General features: G+C 41.6%; 1 protein-coding gene across 1 annotated transcript in view; it reads right to left on the bottom strand.

Moving 5' to 3' along the window:
- Positions 1-524: 524 nt before the first annotated feature.
- Positions 525-19,270, bottom strand: part of ECT2L (epithelial cell transforming 2 like) — a 72,541-nt gene continuing 53,795 nt past the window's right edge. Inside the window, exons 18-22 of the mRNA XM_069975019.1 lie at positions 10,814-10,970; positions 10,275-10,340; positions 5,983-6,071; positions 2,437-2,609; positions 525-655 (exon numbers count right to left, since the gene is read on the bottom strand). Of these exons, the coding sequence (XP_069831120.1) occupies positions 525-655; positions 2,437-2,609; positions 5,983-6,071; positions 10,275-10,340; positions 10,814-10,970 (616 nt within the window). The remainder of the gene's footprint in view (positions 656-2,436; positions 2,610-5,982; positions 6,072-10,274; positions 10,341-10,813; positions 10,971-19,270) is intronic.

Here is a 19,270-nt window from a genome sequence, read left to right as displayed (position 1 = left end):
AAATAAAACAGTTACAAGCGTCTCAATAGGCAAAAAAAAAAATTTCATTTAAAAAATATATGACATTAGAAAATCTGTGTAAACCTGCATGTGGTTGTGTTCCGGCTGATCTATAGAATAATGGTATCATGTCGCTTTTACCATGTAGTACATTACGTAGACAGAGGAACCCCCCAAAAGTTACTATATTGCATTCTTTTTTTACGATTTCACCAACTTATATCTTCATAAATAATATTTGGGGGTTCCATCATACATGTTATGGTAGAATAAAAGACGCCATTACACAGTACAACTACTCCTGTAAAGAACAAGCCCCCACATGGCCCTGTAGATAGAAAAGTGGACGTGCTAGAGCTCTTAGAAAGGGGGGAGGAAAAAACTAAAACACAAAAATGAAAATTTGTGCGGTCCACTGGGTCATTTTGGGCTTGGTCCTCAAAGGGTTAACAAATACTCGTTTTATTAAAAATCAAGAAACAATCTGAAAAAGCAAATTTACAACCAAAATGCTGTAGCTGTATTTATCTCTGTTCAATACTGGCATGGATGGCACTTTGACAAGCAGAAAGCCAGGTGACCTTCTCCTCTTCTGTGCTGGTAGAACAGATCCAATGACGCTTAGGGCCTTGGAGATTGAATGCATTTTTCACATCTGTAGGAAAGGGATTTATTTTTTAATGAACAGTTTAAAGGGCAACTCCGGCCAAAACTATTTTTTAATATGTTATTACTTATGGAAAGTTAGGCAAATTTCAAATGTACATTAATTATGGGAAATGCACATATAGGGCTATTTCCCTTAATTTAGTAGATCAGGGAGACTTAAAAAAAAAAAAAAAAAGTGACGTCACGAACTGGGGGTGTAATTACAATGGAGTGTCCAGCAGGGGCGCACTATATATAGAAGTCAATGAGTACCATTGACTTCTATATAGAGTGCGCCCCTGCTGGACACTCCATTGGAATTACAATGGATGTGTATGTAAATGTAATATACAGTGTTTTTGAATACATTTATAAAATACTTTGGGGAGCAAGTGTCCTTGCTCCCCAAAGTATTCCATAAATGTAATCAATCAGTCCAGTAATCAATCAGTAGATGCTGCCGGGCGCCGCTCATCACTGCAGCCATCATCCCCCTCCTGCTTCTTCCGGGATCCAGCAACTTTACACTATCTGATGGCTGACTCCCCGATGCCTCTCTGATCACACGTGCCGGCCGGGGACACCAGGAAGCAGCGGGAGCCGTAATGGATGATCGGAGAGCGGTGGCTGGGTGGGGAGTCAGCCATCAGATAGTGTAAAGTTGCCAGATCCCAGAAAAAGCAGGAGGGGGGAGCGGAGGGGGATGATGTATATTACATTTACATATACATCCATTGTAATTCCAATGGAGTGTCCAGCCGTTTTTTAAAAAGTACTTTTAAAAGTACTCATTGACTTCTATATATAGTGCGCCCCTGCTGGACACTCTATTGTAATTACACCCCTAGTTCGTGACGTCACTGTATTTCAGAGAATCTGAAGTCTCCCTGATCTACTAAATTAAGGGAAATAGCCCTATATGTGCATTTTCCATAATGTACATAAAAAATTTGTCTAACTTTCCGTAAGTAATAACATATTAAAAAATAGTTTGGGCCAGACTTATCCTTTAAACATAATTTACATGAGGCTGTAAGAGCACCCTTCCCCTCCCCCACAATACAACGGACAAGCTGTGTGTATAATTCTAAACCCAAGACTAGAGATTTATTTAGTATTGAAAAAAGTCATTCTACTTAATTATTGTTTCTCTCAGAGATCAGGTATAAGGGCCCTATTCCACCGGACGATTATCGTTTGCATAATCATTAACGATCTCAAACGACCTCTATTGCGAAAGACCTAAAAACGTTCACTCATTTCCTTGGAACGATAATCGTTTTTCTTCGCTATTTATTCGCTAATGCGTTCGCATCTATTGCGAACAACCGAACGATGTCTTATTCAATGCGAACGATTTGCGAACGAGCAACGATAAAAATAGGTCCAGGTCTTATATAGCGATCAACGATTTCTCGTTCGGTCGTTAATCGTTAACTGCATTTCAACCGAACGATTATCGTTTAGATTCGAACGATTTAACGATAATCTGAACGATAATCGTCCGGTGGAATAGGGCCTTTAGAGTCTGCAGTCTCCTAGGACTGTGTCATGCCAGAAAACTCTGGGGAACAAGAACACTTTTCCAAGGCCTAATGAGTTTGGATTCTGCAAATACACTTGTAGATTTGCTCAGCTCTATCCACAACATCACCATCCTCTGAAGTGGCTGGGATTTTGTGACAACATGTGATTTTTGTGACAACATGTGATAAGAGATGAGCGTGCTTCGTTACTCCAAAAAAAAAAAAAAAAGCACGAAGAGGAGACAGATGTATTTCGACTTACATTTTGTGTCTGGAATGTCTTCTACAATTAGCCTTGATAGAGATACTGAAGCCATAAATTGGTAGGATGTCTTTGATGTGTGATTGAAAGGTGCATAGGAAATGTGCCGACTTGAAATCACTAGTGCATCATTGAAGAGAAAGAGACTCTGATCGCTGATGTGTTCGTAGAGCCTGTGTAAAAAATGGTAAATGTCACTATTACGATGGACTTCTATTTTCCTCCTAACGCTAACAGTAAAATAACACAGCAACAGTAAAAGAACCCACCAACCTCATTTATTTATTTTAATACAGGAAGCCCCATTGGGGAGAAATAGATATATTATATATACACATTTTGAAAGGGGAACTATCAGCAGGTTAGACAAATCTAATCTGATAGCCCCTTATTGCATCCGGGGCACGGAGGAGGAAGGTATGTCTCTTACCTTCCTCCTCTGCGCTGAGCAAGCCCACTCCTAATAATCAGTGGAGCAATCAGGCTGAATGAGTGCTATGGGGGCGGGGCAGTACCCCAGACCGAGGATTACACTGCTAAAAGTACGGAAACATCGCAGAGCAGAAAGGTAAGGAGACATACCTTCCTCCTCTGCGCCCTGTGTTCAATAGGGGGCTATCAGCAGGTTAGATTTGTCTAACCTGCTGATAGTTCCCTTTTAATTTGAGCCATGAGTAGTGTCAGAGGTAGGGTCTATCATTTCCTGGGCCCAAGCACTGCAATGCCTCACTGTGCTGTATGCCTGACATTTTGGATATTCAGCAACATACATACAGTACAGTGAGGTGTAACTGTGCTAGGGCCTAGCAAACGATAGGCCCCACCTTCTGGATATTATTTATTGCCTCACTTAAAGGTGTTTTATGCCCCAAACTCTCCTTTGCATATAAAGTCTACTTAGCACAGGAATCGGCAGTGGAACAAGTCAAGTTGGAGCAGGTTCCATGGAATCAGATCTGTAAAGTGTCTACATCAGTGCTTCTCAATTTCACAGGTGATATACAGGTGCATCAGGTATTGCTACAGGTGTTTGCAGGGCTGTGGAACCGGAGCTAGTTTTGGCTGGAGTTGAAGTCGGAGCTAGTTTTGGCTGGAGTCTGAGTTGGAGTCGGAAAAAAATGTACCGACTCTAGCTTTAAAAAAATCTTTAAAAAATTTAGAATTGAGTTTTTGATATGAATTTTCTAAGTTTTGCTCATCAATATATTTTATGAGCAACATTCTAATAGGACAATGGCCCGATTAGATAGGGATGGTCGGGGAAAAGTAGCCAGCCACTATTTGGCAGTTTGTTTCTGAGCTGGAAGAGTGCATTGTGTGGGGGAGATCTGTGCTGTTCTATTCCTGGATGCTAGATGATTGTATATGAGCAGCAGTGTAATATGAAGATATCCTGTGTAATATAGAGGAGGAGGAGAAGACATAAGTAGTGTAGCAGTAACCTCTGTCCTCAGTGTGGTGTTTCCTCTCTGGGAGACGATTATATGGTTTTTCTTCAGTGTTCTATGGCAGCAGCTGTGTGTGTGTGCTACGGCTGCAGCAGGCTTTGTATATGTGTGTGTGTATGTATGCAGCAGGCTGTGTGTGTATGCTGTGGCTGCAACAGGCTGTGTGTGTGTGTGTGTGTGTGTGTGCGCGCGCTATTGCTTTCCCCCCACAGCGATCTTCAACATCACTGTGTAACCCCTCTCTATCAGTATGGCTGATCCCTCTGTATCACAGGGATTTGGCAGTGTTAGCAGTGTTTCTTTGTGTATGGTCAATATTTAGTTAGAAACATAGAAGACTGTCAGCAGGAAAAACCACCTGCTCCATCTAGTCTAGTTGTGAGTAGTTCAGGACATGGAGGCTGGAGACTGGCTGAATCCTCCGCACACACAGGAGAATCTGCTTTATATACAGTATTCCTTTATTCACTCAGAAGTTCCACCAGGATCATGTAGGACATTAGGGAGAAGCTGCTGAGCCAGTGTGATAAATAACTCCCCTGGTATCTGCAGTAGACAGAAGAAAAAAGTACCTGGGTAGGTATCCTGGCGCTGCCCAAAAATCCTTCACAACGAGTAGAGTATAAAACATAAAATGGCTGATTTATTGGATAAAATCAGTAAAAATGTACATAAAATAAGCAATTACGCAGATTCATCAGATTGACTAGCCATTTATGAAGGAGCAGGAGTCTGAGTCGGTCCTGATAAAATTCAGGACTTTGAGTCGGAGCTGCGGCTTACCGACTCCACAGCCCTGGTTCTTTGTATGGCAAATCCTTAAAACATGACCTGTTGGTGAGGCCCAAGGACTGGAATTGAGAAGCACTGGTCTACATTACAGGTGAGAGGGATTCTTGCAACACAGGGCTCAAATAATGGCAATAGTGTGCTCTAGTTGGTTTCATCTGTCCCATCCACTGCTTCTCAAATGCCTTTGTTATTTTGCTGCCAAAGAATAATAAGGAAAATAAAATTCTTACTGACATTTCCTAGAGTCTGTAGGCAGCACAAGTGATAGATATACATTGTTACCATTTCAGTTTTAAGAGCTTTATTTTGAAGAAAAATTAGGAATAGAGATGAGTGAACCTGGAGCATGCTTGAGTTGATCTGAACCCGAACTTTCGGCATTTGATTAGCGGTGGCTGCTGAACTTGGATAAAGCCCTAAGGCTATGTGGAAAACATGGATATAGTCATTGGCTGTATCCATATTTTCCGGAAAACCTTAGAGCTTTATCCAAGTTCAGCAGCCCCAGCTAATCAAATACCGAACGTTTGGGTTCGGATCGCTCATCTCTAATTAGGAAGCAATTGAGGAATACTGGGGAGATTTATGAAACTGGCTCAGTTGCCCCTAGCAACCAATCAGATTCCATCTTTTCATTTTCCAAAAAGTCTGTTAAGAATTAAAAGTGGAATCTGATTGGTTGCTTGGGACAACTGAGTCAGTTTCATTTTACACGATGTATGATAAATCTCCCCCACTGTCTTTGTGATATGAACTATACATCTTCAGTATGCTTATGTTAATTTCATAACTGTCATCTTAAAGCTAGGTCCCCACTACAAATACACAACGGCCGTTATTTGGCACTCAAAACAGCTGTTTTAATTGAAAAATTGCATTGAAGTCTGTGGACAACAGCCAGACATAAATGACATGAACATTATTTTAATGTCCGTAGCCAAACAACTGTCGTTGTTCAATACACTGTGTGAAACAACTGCCGTTGCTTGCATTGACTTAAATGCAAGTCATTGTATTAGAAAAGAAGAGTCTCATACCAACTACAGTAGGAGGCAGGTATTGGCTGCAGGTTGGCCAAAGGCGGCATGAGTACAGTACTGATAGCATGTCATGCAGGGAAGAAGGCAGTGGGGATGATCGGAGCAGTTGCATTGGTAATTACTATGATGTATTTTGTTGTTTCACCATAGCGGGCTGTTATTTTTTATTAACCAGCTTGGTGATGGGGGTGACATGATAGTCCTAGTTCCAGGGCGAATGGTATTCCATTGTTCTGTAAATCAGAGGTGTTAGAACTGTACTGTACCTCAGTGATGCACTGATGGCTTCATTGGCACACCTCAGTAGAGTCACATCTTGAATGTATATCAGATGTCTATTTGCTTCTATTAGATTCTGGGGGTGGGGGGAAAAGAAATATTATTAGATCCTTTTTCAACCAACTTAAAGGGAACCTGTCATCCCCCGTGCTGGGACAGAGGCTGGCCGACACCCCCCCCCCCCAGTGCAGACCCCGCCGCTAAGATATCTCCGTCCAAAGCTGTGCGCACGCTCCCAAAGATGAGTCCGTTGCCCATAGAGAATGACTGGAGCTGTCATTCTCTATGGACGTCGGACTCATCTCTGGGAGCGCGTGCACGGCGTCGGACAGAGATATCTCGGCGGCAGGAGCGGGACTTCTCAGAAGCGGTGAGTATATGGGTCTGCACCGGGGGATCGGCCGGGCTCTGTCCCGGCAGGAGGGGTGACAGGTCTCCTTAAAGTTCAATTGTTTAAAAATGAAACTTTACAGATGCCACTCATTTATGTATATCTGTTAGATACCTTAAAGGAAAAGTCTTATGAAGCCACTTTTTATATTAAAGTGTAACCAGTGGACCCATTGACCAAGGGTATTGTAACAACCTTTTGTCAAGTGATTCATTTACAGGAACAATAACAAGAACAGCACAATGCAGAGTTATAAGAAAAGATACATTTATGGTGGATGCAAATGTGGTGTCCCACCACGGTTCTTTGTCCTTTGCACGCCTCAAAAAGTTCCCTAACTACAGGTTAAGTGATGATGAGGGTATTTCTAAAGTTTCGCCACTAAATGTCATTGTTATGTATTTCTATGTATTGCACAGCTAAGGAAGGTAATGGGTTAAAGTTTTATAATATACCATGTGCTTTTACTGACCTATAAGAGGTGCTCTCTACTCTTAGCCTATTATCTTTCTTCTTTCTCTTCCACCACTCACAGGGTAGATTATTTAGCACCTGTAGGAAGTAGTTACTTGGTTGGGGGGTGTAGCTTCAGTCTTATCCAGATTCTCAGAGAGAGGACGGACACAACCAACACAGTCCCTGCTGTAGCCAAGCCAGGGCCTGGCTTCTGCCAGGACCCTTGTCTGGGACCAAAGCCAGTTCAGTCTGATCTGGTCTAGTCTGAGACACTTATGTACAGATGTGGTTAGCAACAACTAGTTCTTCCAGTGCTTCTACTCTATCTACTATGCAGTGCTAAACGCTTTGTCGCCGTGAATCAGTCTAAAAAAAAGTGCAGGGCAGTATCCTGAGACACAAGAGGAACTACCCTGAATAGGACAAAGCTACCAAGGAAGGTGTACATATCCTGTCTCGCAGTGCAGGTAACTAGGACACACCCAGAAACTTAGCTTCACCCAGATAACCACGACTGGGGCTTGTATCACTGACACTGTAGGGAACAAGGTGGTCAGACTATAGTCTATACACTGGTACAAGTAACTTCTCACTCAGTATCTCTTCAAAGTTCCGGAAGAGTACAGTGCTACATTGGGTTAGGACTTAATCTACAAGCTCTTCTTCTCTACTTCACTTTTAACTCTTCAAGCACTGCTACAACTACCTCTCTACACCTCCTTAGCACTAAAGTTTGTGTAAAGATCTATCTTTTTTGTCAAAGTGTATTGTACTACTAAGAGACTGCACAGTAAAGCTGTTCTATTTTTATATCACTGGGACTCATCTTTTCCTACTCACCAGCACCTATACACACTAATTGCACACCTTGGTTTATTTTTTCCCCTTTCTGTGGGTGGCAGACTGATAGTCCAGGTGGGTCAATTGCCACATTTAGGACTACTGTGACAGGAGCCCAAGGCAGGTCACCGACCATTTCTGGGAAGTACAGCCAGCCACAATAAAAAGCAGGTACCAACATCAAATCTGTGTGCTGGACTAGCACTGGCGTCACAAAAATACCACCCTTGGCTGAGCTCTACAACACTCAATACCTGTACAACACCACACAAAGATTTACTAAAATAGAAGTAGTAGATAGTGGAAAACTGCAAAAAAAGGCCTTCCACAATGTTACAGGTGCCTTCATGCAATTTTGCACTTACAATGTCTAAAAGTACAAGGTGTGTAATGTTCATCTATACCACACGTCTACATGTATATGTGAGATATTCAGCAGAATTAAGTATATCAATAATTCAAAAAGTAATTATCAGATAACACTTGACGCTACTACTACAAACTTAAAGGTGTTTTCCGACAGGTAAAAACATTTAATTTATTCAGAACTGGATCAGACAGGTAAGCAATGCTATTTGTTTTGAGCGGTTGTGCTACCTGGTTCAGCAGTAGCTCAGTGCTTCAATGCTCGGCGTGGGTTGAGGTGATCTATTGGCTATTCCTCTCACACAACGTGTTGGTGCTTCAAGAAAGAAGTTTGTGAGTGAGCTCTGTCCTGTGTCCTACCCATGCAGGATACTGGCTAAGACTACTTCTCTTCCGTAAAGGGGACCTGGCAGAGGGCCAGGGCCCAGGTAAAACCACTGTGGAGAGCTATCTGAGCTACGTCCTTTCTTCATTAAAGCTCAACTACAACTCCTCCCTCACCCAAGGGACTAACTTCCTAACCAGCGTGTAAGGTGCGCTGTGGTTGGGTGGAAAGAGTGCAACAGAAGAGTGGATAGGAGAGAGGTGTTAGGACAGAAGAAAGGAAAGATCCTACTGGTCTACAGAATCTGGTATACATAAAGACAATAACCAATACAATAATACAATAGTTCTAGAATACAGCGACATCTAGTGGTCATCTTTAGTAATACCGCAGCTGCGATAAGACCACACAAAGTAAAGACTTTTACGAAGGGTGTGAATACTAGTAACACCCCTAGTGGGACACCACATATATTTTTGCAAATGGTTATCAGCAAATACAAAGGTATCATTGTTTTTTTTCTCCCTATGACCTATCTGCCTGTGTTTGCAGCTCTGTACCTGGGTGCGGATCTGACCTGACAAGATTCCCTTTTTTAAAAAAAATTTATTAAATAGTTTTATATGATTTTTCATTTCCATAACATTCAAAAATACAACAGGGCGAATTGGTCTCATTCGTCTAACAGTATGTATCAGCAGATATTGTAGTTACCACATGTATAAAGTAGCAGTAGTTCAACAGCAAACACAAGAGCCCAACAGGGCCAAAACTTTAAAACAAACCATGTAACAAACCCAGGATATCCCCCTCCCTCCCCCGTACTCACGTCCAATTGTGTCTCTACTATCTCATCTTTGGCCGTATTATTCAGGGCCGTCAGCCACTACGCCTACACCTTTAATTTGCCAAGGGTACCCGCTATGTCTTTACGCATATACCAAGTCGTGTTTTTGAACACCATCATTATTTGAACAATTTCGTCACTCGGCAAGAAGGAGCAAATAAAAGTAGACCATTTAAAAAAAAAATCCTTTAGTCAGTTTGTCTTTAGCTCTAGCAATTTCCATCTGGTCCATGCGTAAGTAGCACTTAACCTGGTCCACAACATCTTCTGGGGTGGGCATCTGTGGTACCAACCATCTCGCCAGTAAACATTGTTTGGCTATCAGGACAAACAGATAGATAAGCAATGCCATCTTACCATCTTCTGGAGGGATATGCAACAGGAGAAAGAAAGGGTCTAAGGGAATAGTTATGCGAAGTTTGTTCAGGATAAGGTCTTTCAGCTTGACCCAAAAATGGCTGGTAAGTGGGCCTGATACTAAACCATGTAGCAGGTCTGTCCCTTTTTCAGACAAGATTCCCTTTACGCATACAAAAGGCCCATACAAAAATATGTGGGGAAAGATGTTCTGGGTAAAACCCCCTCAAAAGACAAGGGGGCACTTTCTCAGCCTGGCAGAAGAAAAACATGTTCAATCTCTGGAGGTGACAAGCTGTCTTTACCATGAGAACTGTGAATCTATAGTCTACACTCTATACAGTCTAAACAGTCTACCCTTGGAGCAATCACAGCAATAACACAGGGGGCTTAACAATAGGCTTAGACCTAACGCATTGCTGCCTTACTTCTCTGGGACTCCCAAAGGGCTCTAGGATCTCCTTCTCAAGGGACCCCATAACTTCGGGTATTTTCCTTCGAGTCGCGATAACATTGGAACTCAGGGAGAAATTAGTTCCAGCTGGGGGGTCCTGGAGCCTGTGACACGGTGCTGCAGAGGCACTGGGTGAGGTAGGTAGGGCTTGTTTATGTATCTCCTTTCTTGCTGGCAAATTATAATTTTTGCTGAGTTCTCCTTTAATAACTACATAACTAGTAATAAAATGCTACTACTTACTGGGCATCCCTGAATCATCTTCTGTATATGTGTCAGCTCCATGTCCTTCTCCAGACTTGCCTTCAACTAGTAAATAAATGTCAGTGTTAATTTAAAAATTAAAATAATTTACTGCTTAAAGGTTCCTAAAAAAAAACACCTCATAATGTAACACATCACCAAATTTTGATTGGTGGGGGTCCAGGTACTGAGACTCCTACCGATTGCTGCAATGAATGGGTAGCAGTACTCAGCTGGGCACTGTACTGTTCGTTTCTGCTCATCAGCACTTGGAGGCCAGCAAAATAAAGTTGACTTTGTATGGACTTTTTATCAATCCTTACAATACTTGTGCTGAACTTAAAGCAGAAATAAACCGCTCAGTGGGGTCTCAGGAACCATGTTTTCTAGACAGTCTTAGGGCTGCATCCAACTTTTCCAGCCACTGGTATTTAAATGCTGAGAGTTTGGGTTTGTATAAATCCAGACGTACTCAAGGTTCCCTCATCTTAACATGTCTCCTTCTGATCAAAGTCATGTATAATATGTTGAAGGCTAACCTGTCCAATATAATCCTTGTATTGCTTCAGCTGCAAAATAGCAGAATTCAAGTCCTTCCGATCTGAATGTTCTGGAGGAGTATGTAGCCGAAGCGCATACAAGAGATTCACATATTCTTCAAAGCGAGAGGACGGGAAAAGATACAAGTCCTGTAAACTATAAATGAAGAAACATTGGGTTATGGTAATAGGCCTTTCCCTTATGTCCCTGTCAGCCACACAACATATGGGACATTTTTTCTGCCTAATAGGACTGCTGCCATTTTCAATGGAACCTGAGGCTATAGAAGAAGCCCCAATCACCATCCCAGTCCTGCCAGGACAATTGGTGTACATAAACTGTAACTTTGTTTCCTTGTTTGTCTTAGGTCCTGGAATGACTTCTTATAACCACATAACATTGGCCAGGACTATTAAAGCCATGTTTGTACCTGTCTCCTGAGGTTGTCTCTTTGCAATCAATTCAACTAAGTGAGTGAGTGGACTTTAGGGCTTTGAATTTAACACTTTAAGGTCAAAGCCAATTTTCGTTTTTGCGCTTTTTCACTTTTTTTAAAAAAAAGCCATAGCGCTTGCATTTTTTCACCTAGAGACCCCTTATTTTTTGCGACACCAATTGTACTTTGCAATGACAGACTTTATTTTACTATAAAATATGCTGCAAAAAATAGAATATATGCGGAAAAAAATAGAAAAAAAAGGAATTTGTTTTCATTTCAGGGAGTTTCGTGTTTACGCCGTTCACCCTGGGGTAAAACTGACTTGTTATATATGTTCCTCAACCATTGTTAACAATTATATGTTCCTTAAAATTTCCTGGCCTATAGCGCTTTTATCCCTTGGTCTATGGGGCTGATTGAGGTGTAATTTTTTGCGCCATGATGTGTATTTTCTATCGGTACCTTGATTGCGCACATGTGACTTTTTGATCGCTTTTTATTACATTTTTTCTGGACTTGATGCGACCAAAAATGCGCAATTATGCACTTTGGAAATTTTTTTGCGATTGTGCCGTTTATCGTGCGAGATCAGGAATGTGATAAATTAATATTTCGGGCGACTACGCGTGCGGCGAAACCAAACATGTTTGTTTATTTATTTATAAAATGGGAAAAGGGTAGTGATTTGGACTTTTATAAGGGGAGAGGATTTTTTATTAATAAAAAAAAAAAAACATTTTTACTTTTTACATTTTTACTTTGGTGTTTCTCTCTCTCCTATATGCCTGTCAAAAGCTTTTTTTCTCTTAGGGTAAGTGATGGATAAAGTATTAAGTTTCCTCACTAGGTGTCAGTATTTTCTCTATGTATATGTATTCCTATGTATTGCACAGCTGAAGTCAGCATTGGATTAAGGATTTTCTATACCATGTGTTTTATGCTGACCAGTTCCGGGTGCTCTCTCTCAGATAGCTCAGTGTGGAAGGAAGTGCAGTTTAGTTCTAGTCAGATTTTCACAGAGAGGGAAAACGCTAAAAACTACTGTTCCTGCTGTCATGAGCCAGGGCCTGGCTGATGCCAGGACCCCTGACAGGAACCAAGCTCAGATGCAGCTAAAGACAAAGATTTATTCTAAGCAGGCAGCTAGTTCTATTATACAGTGCTAAACAACAGTGTGGGAGAGCAGCCACCAAAGAACACCCTAGCCAACTCCAGGAACTCCAGGGCCATTGCTGAGGGACTATGTGGTACGTCTTTTCAAATCCCCAGCTGAAGGAACTTACAAAAGGCCTTTTATTCTCACAGTCTGGTCAGACATTGTCTATATGTGAGTATGAGCAATACTTCACTATTGAAGATATATCTTCATATGCATATGCAAAAAGCAGGTACCAACATCACACCTGTGTGCTGGACTAGCACTGGCGTCACGACATAAACATCACTAGTCCTACACCACAGGATTGGCGTCACGGTTAGCTCAACTATTGGGTGAGAACCACACTATCAGCAAAACAGTTAACAGTTTGGGGTGGATTAGCAACCTATGTGGCTTCACATGGCATTTTTACCGTGAATGGTGCAGTGTAATTACCAAAAATTGAACCGAGAAAGCCTGGGCTGTCTACCTTCAAACTATGAGCCTCCAGACAGTCTGCACAGTGCATAAACTGTAAAGGCTTTCCTCATATGTCAGTAGCAGAACTCGCTGTACCCCTTTGCTTGTTTTGCTGCTGCTGTTTATTTCTTTTCTGCACACATGGTGCAGTGTACCAGAGCAGTGGCCCCTGCTATGTTATTGCCCCCTGTAGTCAGGTACCTTTGTATAGGTCCCTCTGGGTGAAGGGTATCTGCACAGGGTATCTGCATTCCCTGTTTGTACATGTTATTTCCTACTTCTGCCTGCACTTCTTATTTTATGCCACTAGATGTCACTATATTTTATGTATGGTATGCACAGCTGAAGGACATTGTCCACAAAGGGTTAGTTGCCAACTGCCTAAGGGCCCTATTCCATGGGACGATTATCGTTCAGATTATCGTTAAGTCGTTTGAATCTAAGCGATAATCGTTCGGTTGAATAGCATTTAACGATTAACGACCGAACGAGAAATCGTTGATCGTTTAATAAGACCTAGACCTATTTTTATCGTTGCTCGTTTGCAAATCGTTCGCATTGAATAAGATGTCATTCGGTCATTCGCAATAGTGACAAACGCAATAGCGACGACAAGACGACTGCAAGAACGATCATAAGTAACAATTATTGACCACACAGAAACAGAAACAGACTAATAGGCGGACCCACAAGTTATATTTCAAAGAGGTAAATAAATTTTATTAAACATGATTGTCATACTTTACAAAAAACTAGACACACAATTAAAAGCACTTAAAAACACCCATGCAGGTGAAACACAAAAGCAGACAGAATGAGCTGACTTCCACACTGGAGAGCTACCTACAAAATGTTGAGGGATCCACAATAGTATATACGAGCCAAATACAAAAAAAAAATGCTCTGTGATACTGGATGTTGGTTCCTATCCCTATATCACACTAAAGTGCTAATGCAAATAATGACATTACCAATAATTCATGTAATGATGAAGACATACATTAACCCCTTAAGGACCGGGCCTGAAATGGCCTTAAGGACCGCAGCAAATTTTATGAATATGACCAGTGTCACTTTAGTCATTAATAACTTCGGGATGCTTTTACCTATCCGGCTGATTCTGAGTTTGTTTTCTCGTGACATATTGTACTTTACATTTCTTGTAAATTGGAGTTGATACTTATAACAAATCTTTATGAAAAAAACCAAAATAACGTGAAAAATTGTAAAAAAATGCATTTTTCCAACTTTAAAACTTTTCTGCTTATACAGAAAATGGTTATGCCACATAATTTATATATTAAATAGCATTAGCAACATGTCTACTTTATGTTGGCGGCATTTATTAAACTATATTTCATTTTTTTAGACAATAGAAAGCGTAAAACATTAGCAGCAAATTTCCAAATTTTCAGTAAAATTTCAAAATCAGATATTTTTAGGGACCTGTTCAGGTTACTTAAGTAAAGTGTATTTGAGGGGACTGTATGTTAGAAAGCCCCACAAAGCACCCCATTTCAGAAACTGCACCCCCCAAACTCTGCAAAAGCACATCCAGAAAGTTTTTTTAACCCTTTAGGGGAGTCACAGAAATAAAAGCCAAGTGTGTAAGAAATTTGAAAATTAAAATTTTCTGTGCAGAGATTTTATTGTAATCCAATATTTTTCATAATTATAAACTTATTACCAGAGAAATGCACCCCAATATTTATTGCCCCGTTTCTGCAGTTTATAAAAATTGCGCTATTTGACGCAACCACAAGCCTCAGATATAAAGGAGCGCCTAGTGCATTTCAATGGCTCCGTTATATTTGGTCATTTCTGACTGAACCACTTCAGGTTGGCAGAGGCTCTGGGGTGCCAAAACCTAAAAAACACCCCTAAAGGGACACCATTCAGAAAACTACACACCTCAAGGAATGTAACAAGGGGTGCGGTGAGCATCTGGACCCCACAGGTGCTTCACAGATTTTCAGAACAATATGGCGTGAAAAAAGATAAAAGTATTTTTTACACTAAAACGTTGTTCTAGCCTTCAATTTTTCATTTTCACAAAGGGATAAAAGGAAAAAAAAAACACAAAACATGTAGCGCAGTTTCTCCCGAGTACAGAAATACCCCACATGTGGACATAAAGTGCCAAGCGGGCGCAGGACGAGCCTCCAAAGGGAAGGAGCGCCAATTGGCTTTTGGAATCTGGATTTCACTGGAATGGATTTCAAGTGCCACGTGGCATTTACAGAGCCCTCGTGCTGCCAAAACACTGGAAACCCCCATTCTGGAAACTACACCCCTCAAGGAATCTAACAAGGGGTGCAGTGAGCATATGGACCCCACTGGTGACGGGCACAAATGTGGAAAAATGTGACGTGAAAGTGAAAATTTTCATTTTTTCACTTTCACGGCACAAATGTGCCCATCATCAAGGGGTCCATATCCTCATTGCACCCCTTGTGAGATTCCTTAAGGGGTGTAGTTTCCAGAATGGGGTAACTTGTGGCGGGTTTCCACTGTCTTGGCAGCACGAGGGCTCTGTAAATGCGACATGGCGTTCATCATCCATTCTAGCCAAATCCAACCTCCAAAATCCAAATGGCGCTCCTTCCCTTCGGAGGCTTGCTCTGCACCCACATGGCGCTTTATTGCACATGTGGGGTATTTACGGACTTGGGGGAAATTGCTCTACACATTTTTTGTTTATTTTTCTTTTTTAACCCCTTGTGAAAATGATAAATTCAAGGCTAGACCAACAGTATAGTGTAAAAAATGTAATATTTCATTTTCACGCCACATTGTTCCACATTTGTGCCCGTCACCAGTGGGGTTCATGTGCTCACTGCACCCCTTGTTACATTCCTTGAGGGGTGTAGTTTCCATAATGGGGTCACTTGTGGGGGGTTTCAACTGTCTTGGCAACACAGGGGCCTTTTAAATGCAACATGGCATCCTCTAATGGGAATGGCGGCCATACCTATTTAGCTGGGGAAAAGGGACAATTTTAATTTATTTTGGGGGTATTAGGCCAATTATTAGTTTATAAGGTTGAAAATGACAGGTGTCCATCAAATTAAACCTGTGTTGATACAGAGGAAGGCAAAAAAAACCCTCGTAAGGCAGACGACAGTAGCCTCATCACTGGGAAAAAATTCCTTCCCGACTCCATAATGGCGATCAGAATAATCCCTGGATCAACGTGACCCCTGAAATAGGAATAAGGGACAGAATTTAGAAAATGTAGAACCCCAATGACGTGTGGTGCGCCTTGAAGCGATCCATTCCAGCCAAATCTATCCTCAAAAAAACCAAATGACGCTCCGTCCCTTCGGAGGCTTACCCTGCACCCGCATGTCGCTTTATGTCCACATGTGGGGTATTTCCGTACTCAGGGGAAATTGCTCTACACATTTAGTGTTTTTTTTTAATTTTTTAGCCCCTTGTGAAAATGAAAAAATCAAGACAAGATCAATGATTTAGAGTCAAAATTTAAAACAAATTACACTAAATGTTGGTCTAGCCTTGATTTTTTTCCATTTCCACAAGGGGTTAAAAAAGAAAATAAATGCAAAGCGTGTAGGGTAATTTCCCCTGAGTACGAAAATACCCCACATGTGGACATAATGTGCCATATGGGCACAGGGCAAGCCACCAAAGGGAAAGAGCGCCATTTAGAGGCTGGAATGGATGATGGAGGCCATGTCGCAATTACAAAGCTCCTGTTCTGCCAAGACAGTAGAAACCTCCCACAAGTGACCCCATTCTGGAAATTACACCCCATAAGGAATCTAACAAGGGGTGCAGTGAGCATATGGACCCCACTGGTAACAGGCACATATGTAGAACATGTGCCGTGAAAATAAAAAATAAAATTTTTTAATTTTCACGTCCAAAATGTGGCCGTCACCAGGGGGCCATATCCCCGCTGCCCCTCTTGTTAGATTCCTTGAGGGGTGTAGTTTCCAGAATGGGGTCACTTGTGGGGGGTTTCTACTGTCCTGCCCGCTCAGAGGCTTTGTAATTGCATCATGGCATCCTCTAATGGGAATGGCGGCCATACCTATTTAGCTGGGGAAAAGGGACAATTTTAATTTATTTTGGGGTATTAGGCCAATTATTAGTTTATAAGGTTGAAAATGACAGGTGTCCATCAAATTCAACCTGTGTTGATACAGAGGAAGGCAAAAAACCCTTGTGAGGCAGACGACAGTAGCTTTATCACAGGGGAAAAATTCCTTCCTAACTCCATAATGGCGATCAGAATAATCCCTGGATCAACGTGACCCCTGAAATAGGAATAAGGGACAGAATTTAGAAAATGTAGAACCCCAATAAAGTGTGGTGCACCTTGAAGCAATCCAGCATGCAGAGGCCGGGGTGATCAGGACAGGTGTCACACTGGAAAATGGTGTCCTTCCTGATCCCCCAGTTACACCACACTCTGCACTTCTTCTGGGGTCTCCTGTTCTCCAGTGTGGGGGACGTCACCTGGAAAATGTTTCCCTGGTGCAATACGGGGTCCTTCATATCCAGAAGCGCTGGGTCCGCTCCATGGCTGCTAAATATTAGGGCTTTATTACATGTTTTTGTAGGACTGGATAACCCCTTTAAAGTGCTAGTGCTTATTGTGCAAAAACAATACTTGAAATGTAACATACTAACAAAATAATCACCTACTAACTCCCAGAAAAGATTTATTATTTATGTATCGTAAATAAGCTAGACAATGACTAACAAGCATTGCCCCTGACGAAGTCACCACATAGGAGTGACGATACGCGTAGGGTTCAGACCTGGAGTGGCTCACAGGGATCCTGGGTGGTATTATTTGTGATCATGTGTGATATTATCATGTATTATAGTACCTGGTTGCCTATTCCCTTTCTGGGAGTTATTTTGTTTGTTTTTTTCAAGGTGTCTTACATTTCAAGTACAGCGGTGCCTTGGATTACGAGCATAATTCGTTCCAGGACCGTGCTTGTAATCCAAATCCACTCTTAAACCAAAGCAAATTTTCCCATAAGAAATCATAGAAATGCAGACAATTGGTTCCACACCCCAAAAATAATGATTAGTTATTCTGAATAACATGTAAAACAAATGAAACAAACATTCAGAAACAGCAGAATGTGATATTGTAAGTTACTGTACAGTAATGGAGAGGATGGGAAACACAAGGGCAGACAGAGACTGCAGGGAGCATGAAGGAATGAGCAGGGCAGATGTGGACACATACATGCAGCACTCTCTGTCTGGGGAGAGAGGGATTACAGCTATAGAGAGATTACCCCACAGTTATGTCCCCTGATGCAAGCCCCAGCCTGAAAGGGATCTGCTATGATTTGAAAGGTGAGGGAGACTTCCTGGGTCAGAGTACAGTGCTGTAGACCCTGCTATGCAGACTATGCCCCTCCCCCACTCCCTTACCACCCAGTACAGGGAGCTCTTAAACCAAAGCAATGCTCCTAAACCAAGTCACAATTTTGAAAAAACTGTGAGCTCTTAAACCAAAACGCTTTTAAACCAAGTTACTCTTAAACCAAGGTACCACTGGTATTGTTTTTGCACAATCATGTTTAATAAAATTTATATACCTCTTTGAAATATAAGCTGTGGGTGCACCTATTGTCTGTTTTTTGTTTCTGTGTGGTAGTTTATTGGTTAAACAGCTGGCAGCATCCCAATTAAATATTGAGAAGGTTAGCTCCATGCAATATAATAAAAGTAACGATTATTGTTCTATGTAAATGGGTGAACGATTTCAGGTCTTTCACAATAGCGTTTGTTTGGATCGTTTATTGTTAATGATTATGCAAACGATAATCGTCCCGTGGAATAGGGCCCTAACTGTATTTTTATCTGTTTATGCTAACCAATCCCTGAGCTGGATCCCTCACACCACCTCACCAATCACTGGCCAGCATTAAGGCCTTCCAGTTGTTTTCTGCTCAATCAGAGTTTAGTTTATTCCCTAGAGGAGATTCAGTCAGTTGTTCCAGTTAGTTCCAGTCAGGTTCCTGCTAAGGTTTTCTTTCAAGGCCTGGTCCCCTGTGCAGGACTATGAGACAAAGGATTATTTTATTTAATATTTTCTGCAACAGCTTCAGGTCATCTGTGTCTGGCTTACAGCATACAGAGGAGGCTGAGGTAAACAGGACTAAAGGGACAACCCTACCTACGCTGGGCAGCTACTTACTGTGACAGGATTTCTAGTCAAAGGCTAGGTAAATGTGTGGTGTCCCTTCGTAAAAGTCTGTACTTATTGTACTTGTGTGGTGATGAAAGTAGTACTAAAGTTTCACCACTAGATGTCATCTATAAGTTATGTGTGTTTGGAAGCTGCACAGCTGAAGTGTATAAAGAGTTATTGTTTCTTTATGTGTCACATGAATCTGCAGACCAGTA

This window comes from Dendropsophus ebraccatus, chromosome 6, assembly GCF_027789765.1.
Source record: "Dendropsophus ebraccatus isolate aDenEbr1 chromosome 6, aDenEbr1.pat, whole genome shotgun sequence".
Classification (NCBI taxonomy): Eukaryota; Metazoa; Chordata; class Amphibia; order Anura; family Hylidae; genus Dendropsophus; species Dendropsophus ebraccatus.
This window is presented reverse-complemented; position numbering and strand designations above follow the sequence as displayed.